The sequence below is a fragment of the Aspergillus aculeatinus genome (genome assembly GCF_003184765.1).
Source record: "Aspergillus aculeatinus CBS 121060 unplaced genomic scaffold BO66scaffold_32, whole genome shotgun sequence".
Taxonomy (NCBI): domain Eukaryota; kingdom Fungi; phylum Ascomycota; class Eurotiomycetes; order Eurotiales; family Aspergillaceae; genus Aspergillus; species Aspergillus aculeatinus.
In genome coordinates, this window is record NW_020291501.1 from 1 (window position 1) to 11,719 (window position 11,719).

At 57.1% G+C, this 11,719-nt stretch overlaps 5 protein-coding genes across 5 annotated transcripts; 2 read left to right on the forward strand and 3 right to left on the reverse strand.

The window, feature by feature from the left end:
• Window positions 1-29: 29 nt before the first annotated feature.
• BO66DRAFT_439732 (uncharacterized protein) lies at window positions 30-467 on the forward strand (the record flags this gene model as incomplete). The annotated part of the gene is made up of 2 exons (XM_025651175.1): window positions 30-303; window positions 379-467. Coding segments are annotated over 2 exons (363 nt in total), but the record flags the coding sequence as incomplete, so codon positions are not given.
• Window positions 468-670: 203 nt separating this feature from the next.
• BO66DRAFT_454517 (MIP transporter) lies at window positions 671-2,097 on the reverse strand. Its single transcript, XM_025652022.1, has 4 exons — window positions 1,723-2,097; window positions 1,095-1,655; window positions 937-1,007; window positions 671-828 (listed from the first exon to the last, which is right to left on the reverse strand). Exons 1-4 carry the CDS (start codon window positions 1,934-1,936, stop codon window positions 745-747), a joined length of 930 nt encoding a protein of 309 aa, XP_025502543.1. The 5' UTR covers window positions 1,937-2,097; the 3' UTR covers window positions 671-744.
• A 1,084-nt stretch (window positions 2,098-3,181) lies between these two features.
• BO66DRAFT_429677 (uncharacterized protein) lies at window positions 3,182-3,776 on the reverse strand (the record flags this gene model as incomplete). The annotated part of the gene is made up of 2 exons (XM_025650469.1): window positions 3,182-3,222; window positions 3,293-3,776. The coding sequence occupies 2 exons, from the start codon at window positions 3,774-3,776 to the stop codon at window positions 3,182-3,184; spliced, it is 525 nt and encodes a 174-aa protein (XP_025502544.1).
• A 1,494-nt stretch (window positions 3,777-5,270) lies between these two features.
• Window positions 5,271-6,555, forward strand: BO66DRAFT_376762 (thiolase-like protein; the record flags this gene model as incomplete). Its single annotated transcript, XM_025645719.1, has 2 exons — window positions 5,271-5,446; window positions 5,517-6,555. 2 exons carry the CDS (start codon window positions 5,271-5,273, stop codon window positions 6,553-6,555), a joined length of 1,215 nt encoding a protein of 404 aa, XP_025502545.1.
• A 169-nt stretch (window positions 6,556-6,724) lies between these two features.
• Window positions 6,725-10,667, reverse strand: pmcC (putative calcium transporting ATPase (Pmc1); the record flags this gene model as incomplete). Its single annotated transcript, XM_025650470.1, has 8 exons — window positions 6,725-6,752; window positions 7,009-7,485; window positions 7,555-7,694; window positions 7,753-8,153; window positions 8,202-9,086; window positions 9,141-9,283; window positions 9,361-9,842; window positions 9,987-10,667. 8 exons carry the CDS (start codon window positions 10,665-10,667, stop codon window positions 6,725-6,727), a joined length of 3,237 nt encoding a protein of 1,078 aa, XP_025502546.1.
• Between the last annotated feature and the right edge of the window lie 1,052 nt (window positions 10,668-11,719).

The following is an 11,719-nucleotide window of genomic DNA, read 5'->3' on the forward strand; positions in this document are numbered from 1 at the left end:
CCCCCCACCTTTCCCATCTCCCCAAAAGCCAACCTAACAACCGAAAAGGGTCCGACCCCAACGCCGGAACCAGCCCCTCAGTGCTCACCCACAACGAGATCCTGCGCCACGTCTCGCTCTACTACCTGACGGAGACCTTCGCCTCCTCCGTGATCATCTACGCGCAGAACCCCAACGGCTTCAGCACGGTGTATAGCAAGGCGCACACTGACGCGCCGCTGCTGTTCAGCGCGTTCAAGTACAATGTGGGCTTCTGGCCGCCGGCGCTGGTTGCGCAGACGGGCAATCTGGTGCTGTATCGGAGTACGTTCTTTTCCTCTTTGAGATGTCTGCAGTGTTGTCAGGCTTTAAGATGAATGCTAACTATCGTGGGTGTAGACCACGAACGCGGGGGTCATTTCCCCGGGTTGGATAATCCGGTGGCGTTGGTGGAGGATTTGAGGGAGATTGGGAGTTATTGGAGATGAGAGCGGAGCTGTGGGGGTTTATTGCAAGGAATGAGGAGTCATGCGGGAAGTGCTGTTGATCTATCTTCTAACAGCTATGACATGTAGTGACTCTATCAATAGTTGCAGAATTCCAGATCTGGTTCTTCATCAACCCATCACCTTCTCAGAACAGCAAGCCACCCACGTACCAGAAGCCGTGCGCAAAGACAAGCTCTAATCTTCTTACCATCCCATCCCATCCCATCCATGAGCGTGGCTCACCCTCAACCACCGGTAAGACACCCGGACCGAACCCTCAAATCCCCTCATCCGCCGCCGTCCACGGCGGCACACAGAAATACACCACCCCATGCCCCACCGCAGCAGCCAGCGCAGCAACCTACACAACACACGCACAGCATTAGCATCAGCACGACACCCAACAACCTCCCCACCCCGCCTAATCCCCACACCCAACCTGCATTGCACAGAAAAAAGCCCAACTCACCCAGTGAATCCAATGATACCCCGGAAACCCCGTAGCGACATACACGGCAAAACACCTCGCGGGGTTCAACCCTACCGCCGGAGTAACCAAATTAGCCCTACCCTAGCCACCCAACACCCAACCCAACACCCCAACGAAAGAAAGGGGATAAAACGCACCTGCCCCCCCAAACCCCACCCTCGTGAACGCGGACGCCCAACTCACCGTCCCCAGCGCCATCCCCACCAAGAACGGCGACAGCGCCGCCCCGAACAACCTCCCCTGGCGGGGATCCAGCCCCACCCCGAAGGACCAGAACACGAGGAGCAGACAGAACACGAATTCGAGGAGGAAGGCCTCGCGCACGGGCACGAGGGAGGTGTCGACGGTGCACCCTCCGACAGCGAAGGCGGGGGACCCGTAGGCGGCGCGCAGGATGAGGCCGGCGAGGGTGCCGCCCAGCGTTTGGGCGGCGAGGTAAATGACGGCGCGGGGGAGGGTGATGAGGCGGGCGAAGAAGGTGGCGAGCGTGATGGTCGGGTTGAGGTGGCTGCCGGTCACGTTGGAGAAGGTGAAGATGCAGAGGGTGAGGGTGAGCCAGTTGACCAGGCTGCCGATGGTGGGGCCGAGGAAGGTGGTTGTCGCGTAGACGCCGGCGGGTGTTGTGGGGGTGGTGGTGGTGGTGGACGGGAGGGGTTTGATGGAGGCCCAGGCTGTTATGAAGACGTTGAGCATTGTTCCTGCGCGGGGGGCATTAGATGGGATGGGTATGAGAAGAAAGCACCGGGGGCCGGAGCGGCTGCAGACCGATACATTCAATGAAGCCGAACTTCCACAGATCCAACTCCCCGAACCCCCCCGGTTGCAGCCCCTCCTTGATGCTCATCATCGGCGCCGCGTCCGGCACCCGCTTCAGCAGCGCCGCGTTGTCCGGGTCGTGCCGGTCCACCACCAGCGTCTGGTTGCCTCCGATCCGCCCCGTGAAGGGCTGGATCGTCGGCTTGGCTTCTGTCGCGTCCATTGGCGGCGGAGTGGCGGCTGGGAGCTGGCTAGGGCTGGATTATCGGTTGTGGTAGATGTACGGCAGCCGGGGTGTCTCCGCAGGGATGACGGCTGTTCAGCTATCTTATAATGAGATTGGCTAATGCCCCTGGTTCGAAGCCCTCTTGCCGAAGCTTCCACCTCGTACAAGCTTTGATTGAAATCCACTGGAAATATAGTGGCGCTAGACCTGTTTCAGATGCTATACGAGATGGACGGTTTAGTTGTCGCCTCCTGACCGCCTGCCGTAGGCGGCTAGGCTTAGCCTGTTCTTGGGGGTTATTCCGGCAGTATCCCGAAGTGGTAAATGGTGTGGGAGGCGGTCTACACTTTTGACCCTGAGCAGTGCGAGGCACAGTGGAGTTGAATGTCTCCGATCGGTATTCGAGAATTAAGCTCTTTTCTAAAGTGAGCTATAGCACAAGCCTCTCCGTTCTTCTGTATCAGTGGCGAAGGTTGCTGCCTCATAAATAGTGCATATGGCACCGTGGTGAAGTCCTTCGTACCGCTCGATATATCATCCCGGGTGTCTTGGCACGATTGCTCATTTACCCAAACATTGCTCGCTGCTCGAAACTACCGTTGAAGTCTACCCTCACCGCATTTAATCAAGAACTATAATGTGAACCTGCGAGGGGTTTCGTATAGAAACGTTAGAAAGTTCTCTGTTTGCATTGAATTGCACCCAGGAGACTTGAGAGGATTTCGCAGATATAGTCAGTCATGCCTCTGGAAGGCGGTGACGATGCTTTACTAGGAGAAGAGGAATGCTTTCCCTCCAATCCTAAGGGTTACATGCTTTTGAGCTCTAATGTAGGGCATAAATACCTATGCTTCGTATGTTCTCTATCGCCCATTCACCGACGATGTGTTTCTCATATTGCCCTAAGTTGTATCAGCCCGAACGACCAACTCCGACACCACTTATATCAAGACTAGCATTTTGACTACGTTGACGAGGTACAGTACCACGAGAGCAGAACCACAACCAGGAAGACTTTAACAGGATAACAAGAACTGTAATTTAAGGGGGTAAAAACAAAAGTGTACTATCGTTCACTTTACCAGCCTATCTATAAGATGACACTCGAGCTGAGCAGAAATCGTCATTGGGGCTTGGCGTTAGCATTTAATTTTCGGGTTTCTAATTGGTAGGTTACAGGAACAATGCGACCAACTATGCATGCGTGATTACAATAAGACAATGAATATCATTAGATAAATCCTAATATCTGAATACAACAATGGAATATCCCCTGCTACTACCTATTGTAACAAGTAAGTACACTCCCCTCCCCCAAATACATCCCCTTCCCACACTAATAACAGAAATAACCCGGCCCAATATGAGGCTTAACCCCACAGGTCCGCGAACAACACATCCCCGGATCGTTGATATTACAGATCTTGTTGGTCGCCACACAAGTTTCAGGACACGACACCTTGATATCAGGGAGGTCGCCCACCAGGGGTACCTTGTAAGTCGTGGGATTGTTTGCACTACTTGTCCCTGTCCAGGCGGCGGCGGAGTGGTCGGATCTCGGCTGGGCGTCCAACTGGAGCGTCTGGCCGCGCTGAGCGAGGAAGGTTTTCGAGGTATCATCGTTGAGGGTGAAGGAGCTGGTCGGTACATCCCAGGGAAACTTCACCCGCACTGAGCAGCCCGTGTTGGTCAGGGTGATTTTCTCGCAGAGCAGGTTGGTGGCGGCGCTGAGGATGCCGCTGGTGGGCAAGCCGGCGCAGAGGTCGCGGGTGTGATGGGGCATCCCTGCGACCAGTCCGGCGGTGGGGAGAAATGCAATAAAGTGTGAGGCTTTCATTGTGGACTGAGATAATGGCTTTGGATAGGGGAATTCTCTGGGACAGTGCAGGGCTGGTGAGTGACTTGTTAGACCAGATGTGAGTGTGCAGAGCAACGCATTTATAGTCGATGACCGAAGGACTTTGTATGGCCAAGGACTGCAGCATTCATTCTCAAGTCGGACGAGATAGCAGGACCGGCGTCTAGGCCCTGCATGATCGAAGGTATCTCAGTCTAGGTTGTTGTTAGGTTTGCGATTAGGTTTGCTCTTTGCTCTTATGATGGACCACTTTGCTAAATCTCCTTACATCGTCCCGCACTCCCGACCCACTCCCGCTCCCGCTCCCCGTATCCCTTCCGTTTGCAGCGTGAAGTGGCAATTAGAGCACTCGTCAGACCAAAACTTAATTCGAAACATCATGCACTGCCCACCTTTTCAGATCTGGTGACTTGACAGTCCCCGGAATCTGTCAGGCCAAGCCAAAGTGGACAGGTGCACGGACGAGGATAGATACTGTACCCGATAATCATGGTCAATTGCAGTGGGTGGCCAGAGAACCTCCTCTTCCCTCCGCCTCCTTCCCATCAATTCGCCTGACCACTATCTAGGACAGATCGGAAGACCAAGAGAAAGGGCAATTCAATGTGTGCAGTAGAAAGACAGCGATCGCGACATACTTAGGCCAGCGATTTCTTCGCGACAAGCGATTACGCTGCCCCCGCAAACTCGAGGAACAGGCGGCATTCTGCGAGAAATACCAGAAGAACCAAGCCGTACACATGCTGATTCAAGAGACTCATGTTTTAAGGCGACGGATAGTAGGTTTTGAGCTGCATGACAAGCTACCTGGGAGCCTCACTCAATCATGGGGGGATGAACAGCGAATCCCAACAGCCCTGACCAGATCATCCTTCGCGATTTCTGATCGATTCCGGAAGTCGCCAGTTGACAGAGTATCTTTATGAAGCCAAGCAAGCCAGTCAGTGTGGGAAAGGAAGTAAGCGATCCATACCCTGAACGTCCGCGGCCACCACCAACTAAGGCGACTTCGGGAGACCCGTCTGAATCAGACACATCCAAAGACTGGACGATCCCGAGATCATGAGACACAGAGTCTAGCGTGCGCTGCATGACTTTCGATCCTGCGGTCGATTCGTTTTTGTTGAAATTGTGACGTAGCCGTGTATTAGAGACCCAATTCGCAACGTCAACGAGAGACTCGCAGTACTTGGCCCTGCATGCAACACCCAAATTATGCATGAAATCACACTTTGCCAACAAGTAAGTTAAGGTAGTCTGGTCCAGGGGTCCAAGCGACACCGCCAAGCTCGCTGCATGACCGCCACGCTCGTATTCCGTCCCTGATTGCAAGAATTCTGACAAATTCATGGAAGGAACACATGCAAAGGGACAGTCACGGAAAGAACACATCAAAAGCATCCACTCTCGCCTACCTCCAACCTTAACCTTTCTATCGACTCCTCGCCAACTCCCAACCCCATCTGAGACATAATGGGCACCGCATTCTCGTCTGGCAGCGACGCCCACCCTCCACGTGGGGCAGCGGAAGCGGGGGAGGAGCCCGAGCTGACCATCACGGGCCTTGGCACGGAATGGCCGTCGCAGATCGTCACTTCCGACGACTTCCGCCAGTACCTCCTCCGCCATTATCCCGCAGACGCAGCGTGGTAGGTACCTCCCCTCCCCTCCCCTCTGCGTCTCCAACTATCCCCACGACTCAGCCCATAACCACTACAGGGTCCAAACGCTCCTCAAAATCAACGCCCGCAGCGGCATCGCCTCCCGCGCTCTGATCGGCTTCAACAACAACCCCCACTGGTACGACCCCAGAAACCAGCCCACCCCGCCGACCGCGGAACAAGTCTCCTCCGAATTCCACTGCCACGGCGTCCCGCTCGCCGCCCGCGCCGTTCGCGCCGCCCTAACCGACAGCCACCTCCCGGCGTCGGCCATCACGCACACCGTCGCCGTGACCGTCACCAACGCGGGAGCGCCAGGCTACGACCAAGCCGTGTTCCGGGATGTGGGCATCTCCCCGGGGGCGGAACGCGTCCTGCTGAGCGGGATCGGCTGCGCCGGGGGCCTTGCAGCCCTGCGGGTGGGGAGCTCGCTTGCGCGGGCGGCCACGCTGCAACGGAAGCCCGCGAGGGTGTTGGTGCTTGCGTGCGAGGTGTGTAGTATCCATCTTGCGGCGGAGCTGCACGCCACTGCGAAGAAGGTGGGGTTGGGCGGAGGGGAGGATATCAGTATCGGGCCGGCGCTGTTCAGTGATGGTGCTGCCGCGCTGGTGCTGTGCAATGCGCTTGCGCTCACCGGGGAGATGCCCAGACGGTTCGCGGTGGTGGATTATCGGACTGGGATTACCCCGGAGACGCATGAGGCTATGTCCTATCGGACGACGGAGTATGGGTTTCAGCTGACGCTGGCGCGCGAGGTTCCGGCCCTGGCGGTTGCGTCTTTGCGGGGGCTGTTTGGGGAGTTGATGCAGGCGAATGGGATGGCGTCGGTTGGTCCGGGGAAGTTGGAGTGGGCGGTTCATCCTGGGGGGTTGACGATTCTCAGGGGCGCGCAGCTGGCGTTGGGGTTATCGGACGAGGCGATCCGGGCAAGTAGCGAGGTTTATGAATCGAGGGGGAATAGTTCGAGTGTGGCGGTGTTGGCGGTGTTGGATCGGTTGAGGAGGTGGGAGGGGCGGAGCTTGAGGAAAGAGGTGGTGGCGGTGAGCTTTGGGCCTGGGTTGACGACCGAGATGGTTCTGTTGAGGCGCTTGGTGTAGGTTTTGGGGGGTAGGGGCTATTGTTAGCAGCGAGTGGAGGATACATCATTATAATGAAAATATATGCTAGTGGTGGTTGGTATCACCCCACGATGACCGTGTGATAAGACATTACTAATTTTGGATCTAGACTGCGTAAGCCATCACGAGGAATTCGCACTGAGCGGGCTCAGAGGAATGCATTTAGGGCTAACATACTGTGTACATCGTCAACAAGGGTCTCTACTCGTGGCCGCATCACCAACCGACCACCAATAGCTATAGACAACACCACAACCTAATCCGATCGCATATCACCGCTCCACCCCCATCTCCTCATCCCCACGCCCTGTCCCCCTCTTCCCCTTACACCTCCCAGCCACCCGCTTACCCCAGACCCCCACAGCCCCCAAAGGCCGTACAACTAGCATCTTCACCCCGACCCCCACCCACCCAAGTCCCCACGCAACATACCGATCCGGCACGAACTTCAACACCGCCGCCCAAGGCACACACACCACCGCGAACCCCAAGCAATACCCCCACTGCGCGCCACTCAGCCGCGTCACGCCGAACGCCTCCCCACCCACAAAGATGATGAGAATCTGCCCACCCACCATCAGCACGTTGATCACCATGAACCACGCATTCTTGGTCAGGCCCTGGAAGATGTTGAGCTTGTTGTCCAGCCGACGGCAGTTGAACTCGTTGAAGATCTGCATCCACACGAAGGTGTTGAAGATGATCGTGTCGAGGAGCACGCGGTCGTGGGCGTCTCCGGTGGGGTTGAGATTGAAGATCCGGTCGCCGGCGAAGTACAGCGTGAAGCAGAGGGCCAGTTTGTAGAGGGATTGGCCGAGCATGAGTTTCCACATTGTGGTCGTGAAGAGGGGGGCGTGGCGGGGCGTTGGGGGGCGGGAGAGGATTGAGGGGGTCGGGGGGTCGGTGGCTCTGATGGTTGTTAGTTGGTGGAGTGGGGGATGAAGAAGGGGGAGGGGAAGGCGGGGGAGGGAAAATTACAGGGCCAATGCTGCAAAGGTGTCCATGATCAGGTTCAGCCAGAGCAGTTGCACGGCTTTGAAGACGCTTTCGTTCGAGCTGTTGTAGATGGCTGTTACTACTGTCAGGCAGACGGCGGTGATGTTGACGGTGATTTGGAACTTCAGTACATTCATCAGTGATTGGTTTTCTATGGAGAAATCTGAGGGGGGTGCGCACCTGCAGGAACTTAGCTACCGCGTCGTTGACGCAACGCCCCCATGCAATGGCTGTGACGATCGATCGGAAGTTGTCGTCGAGCAGGATGATCGAACTGGCTTCGCGTGCCACTTCCGTCCCGCTCAGGCCCATGGAGAAGCCCACATCCGCCGACTTGAGGGCGGGCCCGTCGTTCGTCCCGTCTCCGGTCACGGCGACGATCTCCCCGAGCTTCTTCAGGTGCTGTACTAAGAGTTGCTTGTCGCTCGGGGAGGAGCGGGCCAGGACCTGGAGACGCGGCAGGATTGCGTCTAGTTCCTCCTCGCTTAGCTTTCGCAGCTCGGGCGCTTCTATTGCAATGCCCTCGTCGGTCTTGATGCCGCATGCGGCGGCGATGGATAATGCGGTGTTGATATTGTCGCCTGCAACGTCAGTTATGCGAACGAGCGCTCAAGGAGAGACAAACTCACCGGTGACCATCTTCACTTTCACCCCCGCCGAATGGCACTGTCGAATCGCCTCCGTCACCTCCGGTCTCAACGGGTCGTGAATCCCAAACAACCCAATCCAGGTCATGTCGGTGAATATCTCCTCAAAGCGAGGAAGGCCCTTTTCGCATCCTTTACTGCCTCCGGCAACCCCAGCCGGGAGATCACGATACGCCAGCCCGATAGTGCGCAGAGCGGCCGAGGCATAAGTGTTGATGCTTTGCTCAATTGCGTCCACATCGCTGTCAGCCAACTGGCCAACGGGCACCTCATCCACATCACCATCAGCGAGGACAACCGTCCTGCACGCCCGCAAGACCACCTCCGCAGCCCCCTTGACCAGCACCCGATACCTATCCGGACGCACGCGATACACCAGCGCCATCGCCTTCCGCGCCGAGTCAAACGGATACACCTGCAGAACGTCGACCCCAGCCCGCTCCGCAGCAAGATCCGGCACGTCCAGATGCTCCTGCGCCAACTGCAGCAGCGCAATCTCCGTCTTGTTGCCAACCAGCTCGGTCCCGTTCCCTCTTCGTTCCTCGAAGGCAGTCGAGTTGGCGACGATGCTTTTGACCAGCAGATCTCGGAAGGAGGCGGGGAACCTTGCAGCAGCTTGTGGAACCTGCACCGGGCAAGCAGCTGGAGAAGTGTGGGTGGGCAGGTGGCCGAAGGACTCGGACACCCCGAAGAACCCGACCACCGCCGTCATCTTGTTTTGCGTCAGGGTGCCTGTCTTATCCGAGCAGATGACAGTGGCGTTGCCCATTGTCTCGCAGGCGCGCAGCTGTCGCACCAGGTTATGTTCTTTCAGCATCCGACCCGTCGCGAAGGCCAGTGCCAGGGTGACCGCGAGGGGGAGGCCCTCTGCACACGTCAGTCCATAGATCAGGTTTAATCCCCGTCAAGGTCAACACATACCAGGTATAGCCACCACAATGACTGTAACCGTGACAATCAGAATGTCCATGAAGGTCTGCCCCTTAACCGTCGACGGCGCCGGGTTATCGGGCAGCTGCGCCAGGAAGCGGAAGAGGAGGACGAAGAAGAGAAGGAGCGCAGCCCTACCCACCGTACATCAGCATCCAACCCTTCAGTGAAGAAAACCCACGAAAAAGAAGAAAAACATGGAGCAACATACCCCAGCCCAAACCACCCGATCCAGCTCGCCAACCGCCCCAACTTCACCTGCAACGGGGTCGGATCACTCTCCGTACCAAGAGACACCATGATCCGCCCATGGGTGGAATGCGGACCCACGCTAAGCACAAGGTACGTGCCCAGGCCTTCCAGAATCTTACTCCCGGAGATGATAAACGGGTCGAGATTCTCCTCCTCCAGTTTCTGAACCACCTTCTCCTCACAAAACACCCCCTCATCCGCCGTATGCTTCCCGACCACCAACCGCTCCCACGCCTCCGCCCCACCGACCTTCTCAATCTGATCCGCCTCCCCAGTGGCGAGGGACTCATCGCACCGCAGCCCATAGTTGGTGACGACGACCCCGTCCGCAGGCGCACAGTCCCCGGGCTCGAGGTGCACGAGATCCCCGACGGTGAGGTCGTGGATGTGCACCATGACCTGCTGCCCGGAGCGGATGACCCGCACCTCGCGGTCGACTTTCTATCCCAGCAACCAACATCAGCACGGTTCGCCAAACCCTATACTCACAACTGCGCCCAACCCCACAACCGTACCTCCCCCCCCACACACCCCAACCCTTATACCCCACCGGGAATACCAGCAAAGCGCCGCGGGGAAACGTACCAACCGCCCCAACCGCCGAAACTGCCGCTCCTTCTGCCAGTCATTCCCCGCCGTCGCCGCGACCACGATCCCGATCGCCACGCACACCGCCACCCCCTCGATCCAGTCCACGCGCGACTGCCCGCTGACCGCCTCGTAGATGCCCAGCGACAGCGACACGACGGCCGCCGCGGTCAGCAGGAGGATGATCTTGTCGTTGTACGCGTCCCAGAGGAGCCGGCCGAAGGATTTGCGGGGGGGTTCCGGGAGGATGTTGCGGCCGTAGGCTTTGATGCGATCCACGAACTGATCCGGGGGGATGGTGGGGTTTGGTTTCGGGGCGGTGGGGTGGGCGAGGAGGGGGGAAGTGCTTGTGTTTGTGCTTGTGGTTTTGGTTTGGGAGATGGAGATGGCGTGGTTGCGGGAATCCGTGAGGGTGATGGTTCCGGTGAGGGTGGTTTCGGTGGTGGTTAGGCCGGTCGTTAGGTTGGTGCGGAGGCCGTGTTCGAGGCCTTGCAGGCCGCCTAGTTCGAGGTATTGGGGTAGGGATTTCGGGTTGAAGAGGGTGGTTAGCTGGGTTGGGGTGAAGGCGAAGGGGGTCGGTGAGGAGGAGGGGTCTGAGGAGGAGGGAGAGGGCGAGCGGGGGCGGTGGGAGGTTGGGAGGGGTGTTTGCGTGGGTTTCCCGTCTATAGTCGTGGTCATCTTGTTTCGTCAATGGTAGATTGGGTGGTCGTGTTGAAATGGTACTGATTCATCGTGATACATTTATGCAGACTCTGTTGCTGTCGGTTTCGTCATGCTTTTGAACAAGGTTGGGGGGCTGTGCTGTTGTACCCCGGACTTGAGCCGTGGTTCGTTGCTCGGATCGGGGGGTGGGGGAACCCTAATTTGATCTCTGCTTTGAGGGGGGTATGTTGGAAGAGCAAAACCGGATTCGGGATAGGAGGTAAAGACGACTGTATATCAGCGTGTGAGTGGATGGTATACATGATCAATCATTACCAAAACTCCGGGCTCGAAAGAGGCTGTGAAGAGAGGTGGCAGAGAGGTTGTTGACAGTATGATTCCGAGACAGATGCATGGCAGCGGCAACAAGACCCGATCCCCGGGTCACCCAGACTTCCCTTCTCTCGGCATGGCACTGCCTCCCTTGGCTTAATCATCGATTTGCATGGCTGCGTACATGAGTGGATATAGTATTGTACACCAACTCGAGGCCAGAGGAGTCATGGGACGCCGGCGGAGCTGCCTCATTCCGCTCTTGGCGTCTTTGAGAAGAGGTTGATCGCCGAGTCGTCATCTACGTACAAGGTTGGCATCCAATCAACAATCCCATTTGCATGGATCTTGAGGGAGGTAAACGAGTTTCGCAGATTGTGCAGTATTCAAACAGGTAGTAAACCCCTCATCCGACGAATGCCAAGACTTGTGTAGAATCGGACCGTGCGACCGTTGGGGGGCGGTTAGGGTTATGCTAGATTTGGACTTCAGTCCTGGATATGAAACAAATTGCAAAGGCCAGCAACATCTCGCCATTCTTCGCACCAAGATCATCGCTTGTGGGTGATCAATATCCACGCTAATCATGCTATGGATAATGCCCCGCATGCTTCGGCTCAACGTGGTTAGCCTGACGTCCGCAGTGGACACTGCGCGCACCGAAGAACCGGGCATCATTGGCGGGCTAGCCGCCGGCCTTGTCCATGAGGCTCAATGCCGGCCTACACCATCATCCCCGGGCAAATGATCAAGAC